General features: G+C 40.2%; 1 protein-coding gene across 1 annotated transcript in view; it reads left to right on the top strand.

Moving 5' to 3' along the window:
* JDP2 (Jun dimerization protein 2) overlaps nucleotides 1-21,558 on the top strand; it is a 30,831-nt gene extending 9,273 nt beyond the window's left edge. The window contains exons 2-3 of the mRNA XM_074236277.1: nucleotides 5,305-5,409; nucleotides 20,336-21,558. Of these exons, the coding sequence (XP_074092378.1) occupies nucleotides 5,305-5,409; nucleotides 20,336-20,521 (291 nt within the window). The 3' untranslated portion in view covers nucleotides 20,522-21,558. The remainder of the gene's footprint in view (nucleotides 1-5,304; nucleotides 5,410-20,335) is intronic.
* Nucleotides 21,559-22,196: the final 638 nt, after the last annotated feature.

The following is a 22,196-nucleotide window of genomic DNA, read 5'->3' as shown; positions in this document are numbered from 1 at the left end:
ACTCTGTCTTGCCTCAACTTGCCTTTCAGAATAAACCTGGAAGCTATTACTCTAGGGCCAGTATCACCAGTAGAGAGTAGAGTCAGACATTGGCACCAAATGTCACAGCCAGGAAATAGGACTGGAATCTTAGTGGATAGAACAAACCTTAAGGGATCATCAAGGAACCCAGAAAATAAAGGACCAAGGACCAATCAGGAAATATGAGCAACAGGTACAAGCATCAGCAGTGTTTTTTTTTTTTTAGGTTTTTGTAAGGCATATGGGGTTAAGTGGCTTGCCCAAGGCTACACAGCTAGGTAATTATTAAGTGTCTGAGACCGGATTTGAACCCAGGTACTCCTGACTCCAAGACCCGGTGCTTTATCCACTGCGCCACCTAGCCACCCCCCCATCAGCTGTTTCAAAAAGACATTTGCTAATGTCTTAAAAAATGCTCATGAGTTTTCTCATGTTGTGAAGACAAGAACCTATCCCCAAGCTTAACCGACCTGAGACAGGTAAGCTATAGGTGAGACTACCTGACTGAAGTAGGGGGATGGTAAGGGCTAAGAGGAGGGTTGATTTTTGACAAATGGTGGGGGGAAAAGAACTATATAACAATACTCAATGGTGATGGTGATGATGATGAAGATGAAAATGAAAATAATATGTTAAGTCTGGTTCTGCGATTTCCATCATTATTGAAAATTCCAGGGTGAGGAAATTCTTTCTACCAACAGATTCTGCAACTTACTCTCTTAGAGATTAGCTTTAGAGAGTTTGAAGTTCAATGAAGAGTAAATTAGCTGCTATTTCATCATGATTATGGGCCAGGCCTCATAGTTTCTAAAACCTAGTGGAAAGGATTAGCTTTTGTGCATAATGAGAGATGGGGAAACATGACTTGATCACTATAGACCATGAAAGGATGAGGTGGTATAGGGTAGGAGGGAGGTTCAAGGTTTTATTTGTCCAGCAGCAAATATACCCTGGTTGCATACCATCTTGGCAGTTTGTGGGTAAACCTCCTTGACCATGAGTGGGATTGCACTGTAGGCAGCTACTTCCTCTAGTTCCTTCCCTTTCCTCTCCCTGTCAGAGTTACCTCAGCCTTATTCTGGCTGAGGTTAAGTTGTGAAGATTTTGTCATGGTTCCCATTTACCATCCACTGCCCCTTTCCTGGTTCAGGGGATAATTGGGGCATTGTGCTCAGGGATGATGGCTAGTGGTCTTTCTCTCTAGGCAGTATCCTGATGTGGAGTGAGACTAGGACAGGATTCTCTAGGCTCTGCCTAGGAGGTATACCGTAGAAGAACCCACTGGACTTGGTACTGCTGTAAGCTCTGTATCATGAGGTGGGGTCCTCAGCCCTGGGCCTTTCAGAGGATGCTTGTGTTTCTGGGTGACTGGAGCTATTCACTTTTTGGCTGGAATCTTGTTCAACCGGGTATGCATTCAGTCCAGGCCTGAGGCTGCTAGAATCACATTCCTGGCTCTGGAGGTGAGAGAGTTGGCAAGCCTGTTGGGATTTGGTGACTTCTCAAGCAGTTGTTGACCCTTTAGTGTCCCAAGATCAGAAAGGCATGTGGTACCATTTAGTTATAATTTCTGTTGGTAGCCAACTGAGCACTTTTAAGTATGATACTGAGTTCAAGTTAATAATAGTGCGTTGGGGGAGTTTAAAGACAATCTTGATAGTGACTATGTTCTTTCCTTTTTGTTGTTGTTGTTGTTCAGTTGTTTAGTCATGTCTTTGTGACCCCATTTGGAGTTTTCTTGGTACTTTCTTGCCATTTCCTTCTCCAGATCATTTTACATGTGAGGAAACTGAGATAGATATGTTTAAGTGACTTGCCTAGGGTCACACAGCTAGCAAGGTTCTGAGGCCAGATTTGAACTTAGTTAGAGGAATCAGTTCCTCACTTCAGGCCTGGTCCTCTCTACTATGTCACCTCCATGGATTCCTTAATTCTTAACTTAAATAGAATACCATCATCATGAAAAGATTTTTAACAAAAACCAAAAAATTCCCAAGGAACAGGCTGATCTCCCTAAAGCTGGGGTTCTATTTCAATTTAATAAATACTAAATATCTGCCATGGGCTAGGTACTCTGAATGTGAAGACAAAAATGAAACCATTCCTCCTCTTAGGAAGCTTACCTTTTATAAGTAAATAAACAATATTTACAGTTTAATTGGGGAGGGAGGAAGTCCCTGGCACCTGGGAGAGACAGGAAAGGTGACATTTAAGAGATTGCATTTGAATTTTGAAGGGAAGAAGGATGGAGATAAGCATTTCTGGCTTGGGGAATGGCCATTGTTGATGTCTTGATGAACTGCGGTGTATAAAGAACAAGTAGAACGGCTTGGTTGAAGCCTAAAGTGAGTCTGGAAAAGTAGATTGAAGCAGACTGTAAAAGGCTTTAAATGCCCAACAGGAATTGGTATTTTATCCTACAGGTAATAGGAAGCCACTGAAGCTTTTGGAACAAATGTATATCCTAAAATGTGGTTTAGGGAACCTGAAGGGATCCTCTAATATAGGACTTTAGGGGAAATAGGTACCAACTATGGAGAGAGAGAAAATCAGGAACGGTGCGGAATGGGAAGGGGAATGAAAGGGGATTTCAAGAGACTATTCAGAAGAAAAAGGAGCAGAATCTGAGAGGTATTTATATACATAAGAGAGGATGAAAAATGAGATTCTGCAATATGGTCAGATTAAAGCAGTGCTTATAAAAGATATGATGGGAAAGGAAAATTTAAAGAGGAGTTGTGAAATTTGAGCCTATGCCAAAAGGAGCCTTTTTTTAGGAAGTATCTGAAAATCAGTGACCTGGAAAATCTGCCCTGAGGGCATGGGTTGGGTTAGGATGACAGCAGAAAACTTGGCTTCATCTCATATTGAGCTGCCACCCTTTTTACAGAAAGCTGATAGTACCCAAGCTGCAGCTTCAGTCCCTTCAGTCTTGTGAGATTAGCCTTGGATGCTTGGGAAAGTTTGCCACTGGCTTTCTTGAAGACTTAGCCTTGATATGGAGAACTTGCCTTCTTATCAGGCCCAGAGTCATTTGGTCTGGCAACCTAAGGTACATCCCTTGCATTGGTTTTAAAGGAGATATTTGCTACGAATAGGTAAGGCTCAGTCTTAGCAGGTAGTCTTATTGGGACCCAGCAGCCCTGCCTGGTTCTCTAATCTGACTGTGGCTGTTTGTGCTTTTCAAAAACATTTTATTTTTGTTGATGTCTTTTGTTTTTATATCATCTTCCTTTCTAAAAATTTCCCATCCCCCCATACCTTGCAAGTCATATCTTATAACAGATTTAAAACAAAAGAGAAAAATAAAACCTGATCATCCAGTCCAAAAAATTCATCAAACTTCTGACCTTAACAAAAACAAACAAAAATGAGCATTTCAATATACACAGTGGAGATTGAAAAAGGAGATTGAATTTTAAATTGTACATTTCTGTTATCTACAGCTTGCTTTTCTTTTTAATTATATAATAATTCAACATGGCCTATAAGGCCCCTTCTAACTACATTAAGGAGCCTGTGATTAGCCCTTTATAACTTTCAAAGTTGGCTTACTTCTGATTCCTTCTGTCCTCTTTTGTACGTTAAAAAAAAATCACTTCAATATTGTACATTAAAAAAAAACTTCAATTTTGTTTCTTTCAACTTTATTTCTTTGTGGACAACCCTAGCTCTAGCTATTTCTTACTCAGGTTTCTCCTTAAAATTGAAAAGAAAAATAAAACTGTTGTAACAAATGTTCATGATTAAACAAGACAAATTTCCCACATTGACTATGACCAAAATGTAAGTATAATTCCATCATTTTTCTGGCAGGATATGGATCCTATCTGCATCCTTGGTCCTCTGGAATCATTGTTAGTCATTTCACTGATCAGAGTTCTTAATTCTTTTAGAGTAGTTTTCCTTTACAATGTTGTTATATTCTTTTAGAGTTGTTTTCCTGTTTTATTATTGTATTCTTTTAGAGTTGTTTTCTTTAACAGTGTTATTATTGTGTACATTGTCCTCTTGGTTCTACTCACTTCACTCTTCTTCTATTCATACAAGTCTTTAGAGGTTTCTTTAAAATAGTCTCTTGAACAATAATATATCCTAGAGGATAAAGTGCTAGACTTTGATTAGGAAAACATAAGTTCAAATTTGGCCTTGGACTTATTATAATAGCTGTGTGATTCTGGGTAAGTCACTTAGCTTTTTCAATCTCAGTTTCTTTTCTGTAATACAGGAATAATGATACATCCTTTACAGAGGATCAAAAGAGATAACATGTATAAAGCATTTATAAATCCTGAGCCCGTATAAATGCTAGGTATTTTTATCATAATCCTTATGCCAAAATTTGTTCCACTCTTCTACAATGGATGGTCATCATGTCTGTTTCTAGTTCTATGCCATGTGAAAAAAGCTACTATAAAAATTTTTGTATGTATGAATCCTTTTCTTCTTTCTTTGATTTCTTTGATACAGAGCTGGAAGTTTTATTTCTTTCTTTCTTTTTTTTTTTGGCAAGGCATTAGGGTTAAGTGACTTGCCCAAGTTTATACAACTAGGTAACTATTAAGTGTATGAGGCCATGGGGGAGACTAGGTGGCACAGTGAATAGGGCACCAGCCCTGGAGTCAAGAGTGCCTGAGTTCAAATCTGACCTCAGACACTTAATAATTACCTAGCTGTGTGGCCTTGGGTAAGCCACTTAACCCCAATGCCTTGCAAAAACTAAAAAAAAAATGGGGGGGGTATCTGAGGTCAGATTTGAACTCTGGTCCTCCTGACTCTAGGGCTGGTACTCTATCCACTATGCCACCTAGTTGCCCTTGCAGTTTTCTTTCTGAGTGAAAAGGTATATACACAGTTTATTGACTTTTTTTCCAAATTGTTTTCCAGAATCACTGGACCAATTCATAACTCCACCCACCAACAGTACATTTTTATGCCTATTTTCCTGAAACCTCTCCAACATTTGTCATTTTACTTTATTATCATCTTTGCCAACATGATAGATATGGAATGGAACTTCAGAGATGTTTTCACTTATATTTCTCTAATTATTGGTCATTTGGAATGGTTCTTGGTCTTATAAATTTGAACCAGTTCCTTATATATCTTAAATACCTTTATCAGAGAAGCCTGCTAAAAGATATTTTTCCCTGTTTCCCAATTTTAAGTGCATTGTTTGTGTGTGTCTGCTTTGTTTGATAGTATATATGTCATATTCCATACCCATAATCCTCTACCTCAGCAAGAGAGTGTTTTCTCAACTCTTATGTTTGCTCTTAACAGCTAGATGAGGAAGAGGAGCGGAGGAAAAGGCGCCGGGAGAAGAACAAAGTAGCAGCAGCTCGATGCCGGAACAAAAAGAAAGAAAGGACAGAGTTTCTGCAAAGGGTGAGTGTAGTAGGTTAGTCAGAACGGACCACTCTTCTCCCTGAGGGCAGACAGGCAGATCACCAGACTGGCAGAAATTTCCACATGTGAAGAAAACCAGGGAGATATCTACTTCTATCTACCAAAGCTATTTTGTACCCTTCTAATCCATGCATTCACTCACCCCTCACTTCTCATTATCACTAAAGCATCCATTATCTTCCCATCAAAAGAGAATCCATTACCATGGATCCCTGTGGAAGAAAAGTAGAAGTAATTTTGTTTATTGTAAACTCACTGTTCCTTAAAGTCATGGACCAAGTCTGTTATCTTTGTATCCCTCCCAGTGACCAGCACAGACCATCTTATGCAATAAGTGCTTAATAAATATTTGTTGAATGAATGAATGACTGTTTTTCTTTAGAGCTTGGGTTCATTGGCACATGCTAGTTTGAGTGGTTGGCTTAGGCCCTTAGAGGCTAATGTTATCCATGTTTTTGGTTGCTTAATTCCAGGTAATGAGGTTAAGATCATAGGTTCCAGAGGGGTATTTAAGGTAGTAGGGACAGTAGAGCTTTGCTTAAGAAGGAAATTTTAAAGGATTCTAACAATCTATTTATTGTTCAGTCATTCCAATTATGTCTGACTCTTCATGACCCCATTTGGAGTTTTCTTCACAAAGATACTGGAGCAGTTTGTCATTTCCTTTTCCAGATTATTGGTGGATGAGGAAACTGAGGCAAACAGAGTTAAGTGACTTGTTATAAATGACTGAGACCAGATTTGAACTAAGATCTTCCTGACTCTAGGTCTGGGATTCTATCCATTCATTGTGCCACCTAACTGCCCCTATAGCAATAAGAAATGCTGAAATAAATAAATTTTTTGGTCCAAACTTGCCATTTACCAATGCAGTTTTAGAGAGTTGCTCGATTTACCCATGTTCACATGGCTTCCATGTGACTTGAACCCAGGTCTTTTGAGTCCAAGGTTGGTCCTCTATAGACAGCTGCTTCTCAGTATATAATGACACATGAGTTACAAAGAGAGTGCAGTGTGAGGTCTGTAGAAGACTGTCACCTTTTGGTGGATCTGGGAAGGCTTTCTGAAGGAAGCAGTGATTGAATAGGGGAAGAGAGAACTGGAGGGCATTGGTTGAAATAGATTGCATGAGGCAGCTAGGTAATGCAGTGGGTAGAGATGGGGCCTGGGAGTTCAAATGTGGCCTTAGATACTTGTGAGCTGTGTGATCCTGGGCAAGTGACTTCACCCTAACTGCCTCTGAAAAAAGGAAGGAAGGAAGGAAGGAAGGAAGGAAGGGAGGGAGGGAGGGAGGGGGAGAGAGAGAGAGAGAGAGAGAGAGAGAAAGAGTCGAGAGTCTATCTGGCCACATGGCATGGAGGAGCCCTGTGGTGCTCCACATGGCTTAAGAAAGAGCGTGAGAAAAATCTGTCCTGATCAATGGAAGTTGAAGTCAAAGAAGAAGAAGAAGAAGGAGAAGGAAGAGGAAGCAGAGGAAGAAGAAGAAAGAAAGAAAGAAAGAAAGAAAGAAAGAAAGAAAGAAAGAAAGAAAGAAAGGAAGGAAGGAAGAAAGAAAGAAAGATGGAAAGATGGAAAGAAAGAAAGAAAGAAAGATGGAAAGATGGAAAGAAAGAAAGAAAGATGGAAAGAAAGAAAGAAAGAAAGATAGAAAGAAAGAAAGATGGAAAGATGGAAAGAAAGAAAGATGGAAAGATGGAAAGAAAGAAAGAAGGAAAGATGGAAAGATGGAAAGAAAGAAAGATGGAAAGATGGAAAGAAAGAAAGAAAGATGGAAAGAAGGAAAGAAAGATGGAAAGATGGAAAGAAAGAAAGAAAGAAAGAAAGAAAGAAAGAAGGAAAGAAAGAAAGAAAGATGGAAAGAAAGAAAAAGATGGAAAGAAGGAAGGAAGGAAAGACAGAAAGATTGCATGCTAGAAGTAATAGGAGAAAATATAAATTGTTGTTGGGTGGAGACTTGCCTTGAATGCCAAGTTAAGGAGTTGGAATTTTATTTGGAAGGCAGTAGGGAGTCAGTGAAAATTTTTGAGGTGTGAAGGATGGATTGGAAAAGGGTAAAGAGTAGAAGCTGAAAAACTGGTTTAGATGACTATTGCAATAGGAGAATGTGTAGTAGGGGACTGAAGAAGAGAGGAGAGATGCAAAAGTTGTTCAGATAGGTCATCTATTTGAGAAGCGAAGGAGGGAGAAGAGTCAAAGATACAAACCTATGGTTATAAACATGAGAGATAAGTAAAGGTGGGTAGACATTCTGTTTTAAGACTTTAAGGTGGGGCAGCTAGGTGGTGCAGTGGATAAAGCATGGGCCCTGGAGCCAGGAGTACCTGGGTTCAAATCCGGGCTCAGACACTTAATAATTACCTAGCTGTGTGGCCTTAGGCAAGCCACTTAACCCCATTTGCCTTGCAAAAACCTAAAAAAAAAAAGACTTTAAGGTTTTGGGGCAACTAGGTGGCACAGTGGAGAGAGCACCGGACCTGAATTCATGACCTCAGACACTTAATAATTGCCTAGCTGTGTGACTTTGGGCAAGTTACTTAACCCCATTGCCTTATATAAAAAATTAATTAACAACTAAGGTTTCATATCAGATTGTTTGGGAGAGGGTGGGAAGAGAGTGGGGGGGGGGAAATATGGTACTCAAAAATTTGCAAAAGAATGTTGAAAACTATCTTTACATGTAATCAGAAAACAAATGAATGGATGAATGAATAAGGAGGAAAAAAGACAAAGATTTGCAAAATAAGGGGCAGTTAGGTGGCACAATGGATAGAGCACTGGCCCTGGAGTCAGGAGGACCTGAAAAAAGGACCCAAAATAAAATAAAATAGTAATAATAGTAGGGGTGGCTGGGTGGCATACAGAGCATTGGCCCTTGAGCCAGGAGCACCTGGGTCCAAATCCGGCCCCAGACACCCAAAGATCACCCCTCTATGTAGCCCCAGGCAGGCCACCCAGCCCCACTTGCCCTGCACCCTCCCCCAAATAATAAAAACAAAAAATGTGCTTCAGTCTTTGTTCCAACACCAACAACTCTGTCATGGGTGGATCTCATTCTTTATGATAAGTCCATTACAAAAGTTATTTCCATATTTTTCCACCATTGCCATTGCTGATCGCAACTCCCTCCTTTCTTATTTCTCCACTACCACGTACTCTATTTTCTCTCTCCTTTCACTCTGACTCTGCTGTAGGGTCGCTGAGTGGCACAGCAGACAGATCCCTGGTCCTGGGGCCAAGAGGCCCCGAGCCCCCATACCACCCCTTAGGCCCAGCATCCACCTGGCCCTATGGTCCTGGGCAGGCCTTCCAATCCCAGCCCCTTGCAAGAAGTAAGAAAGAAAATGTGTTATATCTGGCCACTCTCACCCCCCATGGTCCATCCTCTCCTCCTTTATTCACATCCCCACCCCTTCCCCCTGCTCCCCCCTCCTTCTTACTCCAGATGTCTATACCCCATTGAGTATATTTGCTGTTTCCTCTCCTAGCCATCTCTGATGAGAGCAAAGGTTCCCTCATTCCCCCTTGCTTCCCCCTTTCCATATCATTGTAATCAAAAAAAATCTTACGTGAAATATCTTGGCCTATTCCCCCTCTCCTTTTTCTTTCTCCCATTCCATTTCCCTTTTTTTCTATTGACTCCATTTTTACACCATATTTTATCTTCGAATTCAGCTTTCTCCTGTGCTTCAACTATAAAAGCTCTCTCTACCTGCTCTATTAACTGAGAAGGTTCATATGAGTATTATCAGTGTCATTTTTCTATTCAGGAATACATGCAGTTCATCATCATTAAGTCCCTCATATTTCCCCCCTCTCCTCCAATCTCCATGCTTCACCTGAGTCCTGTATCTGAAGATCAAACCTTCTGTTCAGCTCTGGCCATTCCAAAAGGAACATTTGAAATTCCCCTGGTTCATTGAAAGTCCATCTTTTTCCCTGGAAGAGGACATTCAGCCTTGCTGGGTAGTTCATTCTTGGCTGCATTCTAAGCTCTCTTGCCTTCCGGTATAATTGTATTCCAAGCCCTATGAGCTTCCAATGTAGCTGCTGCTAAGTCCTGTGTGATCCTGACTGCAGCTCCATGATATTTGAACTGTGTCCTTCTGGCTGCTTGTAATATTTTCTCTTTGACTTGGGAGTTCTGGAACTTGGCTATAATATTCCTAGGGGTTGGTTTTTTGGGATCTCTTTCTCTGGGGGATCAGTGGATTCTCTCCATTTCTATTTTGTCCTCTGCTTCTAGAATATCAGGGCAATGTTCCTGTAGTAATTCTTTGAAAATGATGTCAAGGCTCTTTTCCTGATCATGACTTTCAGGTATTCCAATAATTTTTAAATTATCTTTCCTAAGTCTGTTTTCCATATCAGTTGTTTTTTCAATGAGATATTTCACATTTTCTTCTAATTTTTCAATTTTTTTGGTTTTGAAGTATTGATTCCTGATTTCTGGTAAATTCATCAATCTCCCTGAATTCTATTCTTTGTCTGAAGGATTTGTTCTCCTCAGAGAGTTTTCTTATCTCTTTTTCCATCTGGCCAATTTTGCTTTTTAAAGCATTCTTCTCCTTAATAACTTTTTGAACTGTTTTATCCATTTGACCTAAGCTGGTTTTTAGCATGCTGTTTTCTTCAGAATTTTTTTTGATTTCCTTGACTAAAACATTTTCATGTTTTTCCTGCATCTCTCTCCTTTCTTTTCCCGGTTTTTCTTTCAACTCCCTCATTTGATTTTCAAAGTCTTTTTTGAGCTCTGTCATAGCCTGAGCCCAGTTTCTGTTTTTCTTGGAGTCTTTAGATGCAGGAGCTTGTGCTTCCCCATCTTCAGACTGAGTATTTTGGTCCTTCTTGGGCTCATTTGCAAAATATTTCTCAATAGTCTTCTTTTTGTTTCTCTGCTTGCTCATTTTCCCAGCCTGGGCCTGGTTTTGGGGTGTTTCTTGAGCTTTTGGGACACTCCCACAAGGGTCTCAGTGTGTGAGGCTCTGTCCTCCCTCCTGGTCTGTGAATGACCATATGTGCCTCCCCTCTGCCACGGGGCTGAGGTGGGGGGGCCCTGCTGTTCTATGGGGGGCCTAGACTGCTATCAGGATCTGAATGTGTTCAGAGCCCCAGAGTCCTGTTCCAGAGGCAGAGGACAGAACTCCGCAGTCTCTCTCTCTCTTCACTCCCCTCCCTTAGCTCAATGGGCTCATGCCCTGGGGGCTCCTGCTTACCCAGCTCCTGCTTCTGTTCCTGGTTCTGGGCTGCAGAAAGACCAAGTTGCTGGCTGTGTGCCCTGAGGGCTGGGCTCCACGTGCTCGCTCTGGCAGAAGTCCCTCGCTGTTCCCCCACTTTGTGCCCGGTGCTCCTCGGGGTGCAGCTCAGGAGACTCCCCCGCTGCTGTGAGATGAGACCCCCCAGCGTCCTGGGGCTGCCTCCGGGAGGCTGAAGTTCTTTGGCTCTGGTGGGCCACCCCTCTGGCGGGCTGTCCCTCCGCCCCGGGGAGCAGAGCTTTTCTGCTCTTTTCCAGGTTACCTTGAGTAGGAGAACTGCCTCACTGGGTCCCTTTGTGGATTCTGTCTCTCGAAAGTTTAGTTAGAGTCCTTAGCTGATGAATTTTATCAGAGAGCTCCTAAGACTCGATCCCTTCTTGTCGCCATCTTCTATATATTACTTTCAAAACTGTTCTGCTTATTTGTGCTTCCTTCCAAATTTCCTTCTATTATCTTCTTGCATTTAAAAAATATTTCAGTAGCTATTTCATTTTTGACATCACTATTGCTTAACCTCCCCTTTTCCCCTTACCTCCACCATTGAAAAACAGAAGAAAGAATGAAAATCCTTACTAAAAAAAAAAAAAAAAAAAAAGCATAGTTGAACCAAACAAATCCATATCAGAACTGTGTCTGGAAATGTATGTCTCATTCTGGATCTTGTGTCTATCACCTCTCTATCAGGAGTTAGGTAACATGCTTCCTCTTAGATCCTTTGGGGGACAATAACTTGTAGGATCACAGGTGAGATCTGAATTCTAATCCAGTATACTATATTCCCCCTACACAGACTGAATAATAATCAAAATTAGGATTTCCTTTGGGGTGGTTGGAGATGCTTTTTCCTTTTCTAAGTTTTTGAGGGCATATTCTATGGGTTACCAGGAAGAAAACAATCATTATATTAAGTCCGTAAAGTGTCATGCTAAATGTTTTTCAAAGATCAACTCATTTGATTCTCAGAACCCTAAGACATGAAATTTCTTCATAGATTCATAGAATCTCAGTTTGGGAGGGACCTCTTCAGTCAACTAATATAGTCCCTATATCCATGTTTTCTGGAAAGATGTCCCCCAGTAGAATGTCCATAATTTAATCTTGTTTTTTGTTTCTCCAATGCCCTGGCACATAACAAGTGCTTATTAAATTTTTATTTTTTCCATGAATATCTCTTCCTGGGTTTTTGAAGCAGCACCTCAAACTCAATATGTCCAATAGCAAATTCATCATCTTTACTCACAAGCTTCCATGATGACTCAAACTTCCCTGTTTAGTTGATAGTACCATTTATCATCCTGTTATCCAGAGTTGATACCTTTGAGTAATCTTTGATTCTTTCCTCTGTCTCAGCTCCCATATTCAATCCATTGTCAAGCTGGTCAGTTCTTCCTCCACAGCATTTCTTGAATTCATAAATTTCCCTTTATCATATTATATACTTCTTAGACTTCTAGTCCCCAGTCTGACCATTCCCTGTTGTCTTACCTTTAGTTCCTGTTATTTCCTTTTGTATTCTTTACATTTCAGTCAAATTGAACTATGTCATTTAGTTGTTTTTCAGTTGTTTCAGACTCTTTGTGATCCCATTTGGGGTTTTCTTGGCAAAGATGCTGGTGTCGTTGTCATTTTCTTCTAAAGCTCATTTTACAGATGAAGAAAATGAGATAAAGATGATAAAGTACTTGTCCAGAGTCATGCAGCTAGAAGGTGTCTAGGGTTAAATTTAAACTTACAGAGATGAACCTTCCCAGACTCAGGTGAGCCACCTAGCTGTCCTTGATTGGGCTATAAATCTTTTTCAAATGCTATAGGCCATCTCTACCTCTAGATATTATTAGGATGCGCCATTCTCCCATCCTTCTACTTTTCAGTATTCTTATTTATATGACTTGCCCCATTTGCTTATCCTTCAAGGCTTAGCTCAATTAGTTTTTTCCCTGTGAAGCCTTAGTCTCCTTCCCTACTGAAAGTGTTCTCTTCTTCAAAATCCCTACAACATTTTGTCTGTATATCTCTTATGCTTCAACCAAATGTGTTGCAATCTTTCTTTGCCCCTGGTAAAATATAAGTAGATAGATGGATACATGGACAGATACCCATATATCCATCTATCTGTATCTCTGTGTGTATGTATGTATGTATGTATGTAGTCCTTGAGAATAAGGTCTATGTCACTTTGTTTTGGTTTTTGCAAGGCAATGGGGTTAAGTGACTTGCCCAAGGCCACACAGCTAGGTAATTATTAAGTGTCTGAGGCTGGATTTGAATTCAGGTCCTCCTGACTCCTGGTCTGGTACTCTATCCACTGCAACATCTAGCTGTCATGGTCTACATCACTTTTTAATTGTCACATCCCCAATACCTAGCCCTTTGAGGTTGTATAGCGAATGTGCTTATTAGAAAACTGTCTCAATGAATCATTGAGTCAGAGAATAATCATGGTAAATGGAATGTAACCCTGAAGATCATTTGGGAAATCCCTCCATTTTTAAATAAATGGAGTCTCAGAGATGCGAAATGATTTGCCCAAAGTCACCTAGGAGGGTTGTAGTAGAGACTTTTATTGAGTGATTTTAGTTGTGTCTGATTTTTCACGACCACATTTGGGGTTTTCTTAGCAAATGTACTGAAGTGGTTTGCTGTTTCCTTCTCCAGTTCATTTTACAGATGAAGAAAGTGAGGCCAATAGAGTTAAATGATTTGCAGGTTCATTGCTCTAGCAAGAGAACTACCTAGCTGTCTTACATATACTTTATCATGTAGATCTATCTAAAGATCTGTCAATAGATCTAATTTATTACTACATTTTTAACAATTGTAAAAATTTTCTGGTATATAAAAATATTATATATAAATATGTGTATGTGTTTATGATAGTGGATCGAAAGAGCAATGGTCTGGGAATCAGGAAACCAAGATTCTTGTCCCAGAGCTGCTGCTAACTAGCTGTCATGTATCCATGACTGAGTGGCTTAATCTTTTGGGCTTCAGTTTCCTCATTTATAGAATAAAGGAATTGGGATAGATCAAAGGTTATTAATCTTTTGGGGGGGACATAGATACCTTTGGAAGACAGGTAGATACTGTGGATCCTTTCTCAACCAATTTTTTTTTAAATTTTTTTATTTGGTTTTATTTTTTTTAAAACACACTTTAAACATATAAAATAAAGTATTTAAGATTACAAAGGAAACTGATTACATTGAAATATAATTATCTTTTTTTATTTTAGAAAGGTTTTATTTATTTTGAGTTTTACGATTTCCCCCCAATCTTCCCCCCACCCCCCACAGAATGCAGTTTGTTAGTCTTTACATTGTTCCCATAGTATGCATTGATCTAAGTTGAATGTGATGAGAAAGAAGTTCACTGACCCCAGGTTAAGAAAGCCTGGCCTAGATGATCCTTAGGGTTCAGTTCTAATATTCTCTGTTTATATTGATCATGGATTTATATTGAACATGGACTTTTTGAAAATATGACATTTCAACAAATGTTACACAGTTTTGTCTTTTGGGAAAATCCTGATTGTTATATATGCTGCAGTCTCCTATTGCATGAATTATACAATGAAAAATACTCTCCTGACCTCAAGGTGCTTACTTATCTCTGTACTTGTGTCTAGATTGTTTCCCCTTTCTAGGGTAGGGGAAGTAAAGAAACATTTATCTCTATAGCACTTGTTTTCTGTCAGACATTGTGCTAAAGACTTTATGAATTTGATCTCATTTGATCCTCACAGTAACCTAGGGAGGGAGTTATTATTATTATCTTTTATTTCACAATTCAGGAAACTGAGGCAAACAGAACTTAAACTCCTTGCCCAGGGTCACATAACTCAGGAATTCCTGAATTCAGAACCTGCCCTTTATCTGTTACATCAAATTGCATTTGTATTCTCCTCATTGCCTAACACATAATTACAACACAAAATGGCCATAACATATATGTTGTATACATTGACCACATATAGAGTATTCCATATTTTGACTTTCTTTTTTATGTGAATGTTCTTAGATGATAAACTTCATGAGGGCAGGATCTGAGTGTTCATACCTCCTTGTTATCTCCCGCATTGCCTATGTATATTGATTAAACAATTCCAGATCCAGTGAAGAGGTCTGAAAGAGTGTGAGCAGAAAAGAAACCTTTGGATCTGGGGAATTGCCAGAGGTTCTGTGGTGGTCCACACTGGCAGGTCTACAATTGTGCACAACACTTTTCAGTGCTCTGCTTAAGGAGGAGCCCCCAGAAAGTTCTTCCTCTCTGGGAATCCTTCACTTTTTGAAGTCTTAGATTTGTTGTCTCAGGATCTGATTATTAGAACTCTATTCCTGAGCATTGTTCCTTTAAAGCTGTGTCTACACAGCTGTGAAATGTTTAATGGAAGTGGTTATTTGGTATGATCATGATAAAAAATGAAATGATTTGACTCAATTCCATCACCTCATCTTCTTCCCAGCCTGAGAAGAAAAACAATATAGCTAACATTTATGTTCTTTAAAGCAGGAGTCCTTAACCTGGGATCAGTGAACTTATTTTTTAAAACAATATTTTGATAACTCTATTTCAGATGGTTTCATTTGTGATCTGATATGTTTTAGTTTACATATTCCAAAACATTCTGAGAAGGGTCTGTAGATTTTACCAGCTTGACAGAGATCTCCTCAAGAAAGAAAAAGGTGAAGAATCCCTGCTTTCAAGGTCACCACAACTGTTTTTCAATTCTTACTATTTTTCCTTCCCTTGGTTTTGAATAGATGTGCCCTTTATTTACCCTATTCATACCTCTCCACTCAGTTTCTCTCTAGACTTTCATTTCCATTATCACAAATCAAATGACTTCACCATGATGCTATTGTCAATTGTCAGTGACAATCCCTGACTGGTAAATAGTCTTTTTTTTAATATCAGACTTGCCCCAACCTCTTATCAAACCCTGGATAGACTGAAAGATCTATGGTGACATCTTTGTTTAAATTTTATTTTCTATTGATAGCTTTTTGATTTTTTTTGTTTTAGGTTTTTGCAAGGCAAATGGGGTCAAGTGGCTTGCCCAGGGCCACATAGCTAGGTAATTATTAAGTGTCTGAGACCGGATTTGAACCCAGGTACTCCTGACTCCAGGGCTGGTGCTTTATCCACTGCGCCACCTAGCCGCCCCTATCATTTTGATTTTCCATCATCTTCATTTTCAGATATATTCTTTCCCCCTCTATAACACCGAGAACCACCTCAATAAATAAAAAAAATAGAAGAATAAAATAAAGATAAAATAGACACGGTATGGTATAAGAATGAAATAAATATAAAAAAAGATGAAAAAGAAAATAAACAGTACAAGAATAAAGATAAAATAAGAATAAGAATAAAAGAAACAAATGTAAGAACAGAAGATAAATATGAGAATAAAATAAAGATAAAATAAATAATAGAAGTATAAGAATAAGAATAAAATGCAGATAAGAAAAGAAACATAAGAATAAAATAAAGATAAAATAAAAATAAGAAACATAAGAATAAAAAAGAAAACCAGTTCAGCAAATCTAGCTAACACATCAGCTGAGTTTGATACTATATACAATGTTCCAAACTCATAGTTCCCAGCTTCTTTCATTTACATTATTTTTTTTGTTTTGCTGTTCAGTTGTTTCATGGAGTCTTGGAGTTTTTGACCCCATTCATGACCCCATGAACTCATGAGGTGTTCTTGGCAAAGATACTGCAGTGGTTTGTCATTCCCTCTCCAGCTCATTTTACAGATAGGGAAACTGAGGCAAACAGGGTCTTGCTCGTTCTGCTTATGTCATTATAGTCTTTATGTATTTTACTTTCCTGGCTCTGTACATTTCACTTTATCAGTTCATCAGTCTTCCCATGCTACTCTGAATTCTTCATCTTCACGGTTTCTCTTTCCCCCTTTTTATTCTTATGAATTTGACAGACATTCGCTGACTTCTGGCTGTCTTTGTACAATTTTAAACTAGAGGATCTTCCATCTCTTTTCAGTTCTCTTTATCATCCATCTAGCTGGGATAATTCAGTATGTATTAATTTGTATAGGAGAGAGCTGACTTCTCTGTGACTTTTCACTATCTTAAATAAAAGTTATTATCATCATAGTATCTTATGGTTGAATCATCTTCCATTACATCAAGTGCCACAATTTGTGTTCCCATTCCCCAGACAAATAGGCATTTACTTTGTTTACATTTCTTTGCTATATGATGATATCTTGATCTTGATGAAATAGCCTGCCATAACCTTTTGGATTAGTAGGTGGTCTGGTACTTATTGAATATCTTCACCATATTTTCCTCTTCTCCTTTTCTTCTTCCCCTTCCTTCTCTCCTTTTCCTTCCTCTTCTCTCTTTCTCCCCCTCTCCTTCAGCTTCTTCCCCTTCCCCCTTTTTTCCCTCTCCCCCACCCTTTCCTCTTCCCCTCTCCTTTCCTCTCCTTGTTTTATCTTGCCCAGGCTGGAATCACAGCAGCCACTCACAAATCCAATCTCTCTCCTGATCAGCACAGAAGCCTTGACCTCCATTTCTGATCTGGGCCAGTTCACAACTTCTAAGGCAGCCTGGGGACCTTGCCCTTGCCCCCATTCCAGAGTGTCAATATATTAGTGCCAGATTTCGGGAGCAAATTCAGTTTAGCCCTTTGTAACACATAACTCCTGAGTTCAAGGCCACTAGTCTCAATCTTGTTCAGTAGTACAGATTATAGGCATGCAGCACCCCCTCTCATAGTCTTCATTGTGCTTCTTTGGGGATTCTGTCAAAATAAGGACTCTTTTTCAGAGTATCTGTCCATTTGAGCAATAATTTACTCATTTGTCATATGGTAGTCGTTTAAAGGGAAACCCCTGGTGTCCTAATTTAAATTGATCCAGTTGGACCTAAGGAGCTTGCTTTATTGATGCCTGTCAGAGTGCTAACATTTCTCCTCAAAATCTAATTCCTGCTGTCCTTGACTTCTACCCTCCTCTCAATGCTATTATAGTCTCTCCTGGGTAAGTCATTTATATATTGTGTCATTTATATCATGCTTGATCTGAAAAAAGTCTATATAATATCTATATTCTGAGACCAATCCATAATCCAGTATTCTATAGCTGCCTCTCCCTGAGAACTACCTTCTATTTGTGTGTGTGTGTGTGTGTGTGTGAGAGAGAGAGAGAGAGAGAGAGAGAGAGAGAGAGAGAGAGAGAGAGTATGAACTCATATATTTCTCTTACTTTATATATGTATATGAGACTGGATTTGAACTCAGGTCCTCCTGACTCCAGGGCCATTACTCTATCCACTGCATGGCCTAACTGCTCCAAAACACAATTAGCTATAAGTTTCCTTTTATGGTGACTGAGAACCAAAATTATTATTATTATTATCATCATCATCATCATTATTATTATTATTATTATCATCATCATCATTATTATTATTATTATTTTGATGAGACAATGGGGTTAAGTGACTTGCCCAAGGTCACACAGTAAGTGTCTGACACCAGATCTGCACTTAGGAAGAAGAAACTTCTTGACTCCAGGGCTGGCACCTATCCACTATGCCACCTAGATAGATAATCTTGACTATGGGGCAAAAGGTACTTTGAATATTGCTAGTGGGCATCTTGAGTTCATGAAGAATTACATAAGGGAGAGTCTAAATTCGGGGGGGGGTGTTGTTTTGTTCAGTTTTTCAGTAATGTTTGACTCTATGTGACCTCATAGACTTCTATCCATGGGATTTTCTTGGCAAAGATTCTGGATTGGTTTGCAATTGCCTTCTCTAGTGTGTCCTCATTTTACAGATGAGGAATTGAGGCAAATAGGGGTTAAGTGACTTGCCCTGGAGTCACATAGATACTTGATTTGAGACTTGATTTGATCTTTCTGGTTCCAGGCCCATTACTCTATCCACTGTATCTCCTAGCTGAACTAATTCTAAATTTCTGAAAGATTTTAAAACAATCTTCCTAAAGTGAAAATCTGACTGCTTCAGTCTCCTAGTCAGTCAACTCCAGTACTATCCTATCACTTCCAAGATTAAAAATAAAATCATTTGATGTTTAAAGCCCTTCTTAACCTAGCTTCTTTCTTCTCTCCAATCTTCTTATACCTTACTCTATTTTGTGCATTCTGTAATCCAGTGACTCTGGCTTCCTTGCTGTTCCTCATACTCCATCCCCTGACTCAGCATTTTTATTGGCTATCTCCTATGTCTGGAATTCCCTTCCTCCCTCCTCTGCCTCCTGACTGTCATCCTGGCCTTCTTCAAGTGTCAGGCACCATTCTCAGTTACTTTCAACATTAGCACCTTCTCTCTGAGATCATGGCTATTTTTTCCTGTATATCTTATGGGTACCTGGTTGTTTGCATGTTGCTGCTTCCATTAGACAGTGAGATCCTTGAAGACAGTTCCTTTGTATCCCCACAGTTTAGTATAGTGCCTGGTCACAGTAGGGGCTTAATACATGGTTATTGACTTGGTTAAGGTGACTTTGGTGAATCTATTCTTTGTGTATTCCTCAATCTAGTTGCAAGGTTACAGTATAGGCTTCATCACTATTGGTTCCATGATTACCTGGCAATGTTCTTGAGTACTAGCTCCCTAGAGAATGGTGGTTTCAGGTTCTGCTGTTTGGGTTCTTCAGTCTGGAGGACACCAACAACTGGAGAGTTGTAATGATCAAAGCTGGTGACTAAGACAAGGACAAAATGCACTCCCAAATCAGCCTGTAAAAACAAACAGAGTTATTGGGATAGTACGGGGGGGGGGGGGGGGACCTCCAGGAGAAATCACAGAATCATACAATCATAGCATTGAAACTGGATGGGAAGTTGGAGGTCAAGTTCATCATAGTTCAAGGCCATCATTTTATGGATGAGAAAACTGAAACCCTGGGAAGAGATCCCAGTTTGCTATATGCCATTTGGAGAAGAAACCAAATGAGGTCAGGTCAGAGAGGAGCTTATCTTGGGGTAATGCTATTAGAGGGGGAAAGCAACTGGTAGTTTCTTATTTTAGCTAATTATTTTTGTTAAGTGTTAAGCTTAGGGATACCTGAGTATCACAGTTGATAGAGCGCCAGCCCTGGAGTCAGGAGGACTTTGAATTCATATCTGACTTCTTGTCCTTGGGCAAGTCACTCAACTCTCTTGGTCTGTTTCCTCATATGTAAAATGAACTGGAGAAAGATGTAACATTCCAGTATCTTTGCCAATTTGAAATCCCCAAAGGCGATTATGGAGAACTGGGACACAATTCAACAACCACAACATCAAAGTATTAAATGTTATTTCTAACTGCTGAAGAAATATAAGTGATGGGCAGCTAAATGGCACAGTGGGTAGGAGCACTATCCCTAGAATCAGGAGGACTTGAGTTCAAATTTGGCCTCAGATACTTACTAGCTATGTGACCCTGGACAAGTCATTTGACCCCAATTGCCTTATATATAAATGATGGTGGTGCCCTCCACATTTAAGCACCCTGGGAGGAAGCCCTAGTTATGACTCTGTAGGCAAGAACAGATCGAGAGATGTGAAAAGAATTTTGTTTCAACAAGCCCCTTTTCTCCCCCACCTCGTAGCCTCGTTTAGAGGATCCTTCGGTACACATTTAAAACTGGCTCTTTTTGGGTTTCTCCAGGAATCCGAGCGCTTGGAACTCATGAATGCAGAACTGAAGGCGCAGATCGAGGAGCTGAAGCAGGAAAGGCAGCAGCTGATCTTGATGCTGAACCGGCATCGTCCCACGTGTATCGTGAGGACAGACAGTGTCAAGACCCCCGAGTCTGAAGCCAACCCACTACTCGAACAGCTGGAGAAGAAGTGAGAGTGGATTGGGAGAAGAAAGAAGAAGGAGGATGAGGAGGGAGGAGGACAGAGGGTCCCAGAGGGGGCCTTTGTTTATGTGTGAAAAAACTTTGCAACAAGGCTCAGCACGGCCAGAATACAGCGGGTTTCTTTGTGGAATACAGACCAGCAACACATGGGGAAGGGAGGGTTGAGGGAAACCTGAGATCAGCGATGAAATGAGACCAAAGTAGAAACAGGGGAGGGGGATGATCCAGTGCCTAGGGTGACAGTGATGAGGGAGAAAGGGGTGAATGAAGGAAGGGACCTCCCAACCTCCATGGCTACAATCTCTTCTCCCATCATTTCCCATCAGTGTATCTGTCTTTGGGACAGCTACTGGCATTGGAAAAGTTGAATAGGGAAAAAAAAAAAACAAATGGAGTTCAGAATACAATTTTAGTACCCCCCCCCAGCCCCTTATCCCCCAAGTGATAGAGCAGAGCAGGAGAGGGATGTGATACAGGACCAACAAGCGCTGTCAGTGGCCTCCATCTGCATGTCCCTGCTCCATCGTCATCCCCCTGGATCCTGCGTCCCTGGGAAGACCCCTCCCGACCAGACGACCTCGCTCCCTGTTGGAGTTCGCTGTGGGCACTGAGGCGCGGGCGCCCTTCCAAAGCACATACTCACTCTAATGTTTACAGCCTGGCTGTCCCGGCAGTGCTTTAACTGCACATTTTTACACTTCTCTCTTTTTTTTTTTAATATTTTTTACAAAAAAGAAAAAAGGTTTTATACAGCAATATATATATGGATTTATATAATCACTCGACGTGATATGGTATAAATATGTTATGGTTTGTTTGTTACGAACAAATACTCCACAGTTATTGCCAATGTGTGTAAGTCAGTGTTAAGTGCTGGACGTCCTTGGGCGCCCTGGGGCTGGTGCCCATGGAGGAGATGCCTGACGCCAGATGCAGTGATCCCGAAGGGGGTGATGCCCATTTCCATCCGTGTAAGCCCTTCATAGTACTCAGTCCTGTATCGCTCAGTAAATGTTACTCTTACTTAGCCCATTGTCTCTTTGTGGTTTCTACCAGCTTTGTCTGTGCCCCCAGTGTGTGAGTGGATGGGGTGGGCAGAAGGAGCAGGACTGTGGGCACGCCTAGTTCATTTCTATCTGATCAAACAGGGGTTGTACATCACTGTGACTGATGAGCTCAGTGGCATGAGGCATGGATTATCTGCTTGATACCCATGTCAGGGACATCAGTATCAGAACATTCCATGGTCACTGACTATACCCTTGAACCCCTGTCTACTATCAAATTTGGTCATAAGAGAACTCATTTGGCTAAGTTGAGATGTTCTCAATACAGCTCTTTCCTATAACCCATAAAACAATCAAACAAAACAAAACAAAAATGAATAAGCATAGTGCCCAAGCTACATTTAATAACTCACACTTACTACTCCATTGTCTTATGAGGTCATTCTTGAGGTCTGTACCCATAGAGTTCAAGCTTTTCCAGGCTCTACCAACCATGCTGGAAAGCTCAAGTTACTTTCTAAGTACAATCTTAACTGATTGAGAAGAGGCTCATCTCTTGTAGACTGGATAGTAGGTGATCCCAGGATCAAGAGATCTAGAATTAGGAGGAACCTGTGAAAAGGCCATCAATTCTAATCCCGATTTTTAATAGATGAGG

This window comes from Macrotis lagotis, chromosome 4 (genome assembly GCF_037893015.1).
Source record: "Macrotis lagotis isolate mMagLag1 chromosome 4, bilby.v1.9.chrom.fasta, whole genome shotgun sequence".
Lineage (NCBI taxonomy): Eukaryota > Metazoa > Chordata > Mammalia > Peramelemorphia > Peramelidae > Macrotis > Macrotis lagotis.
The sequence above is the reverse complement of the archived record's forward strand: the minus strand, read 5'-3'. Positions and strand labels throughout refer to the sequence as shown.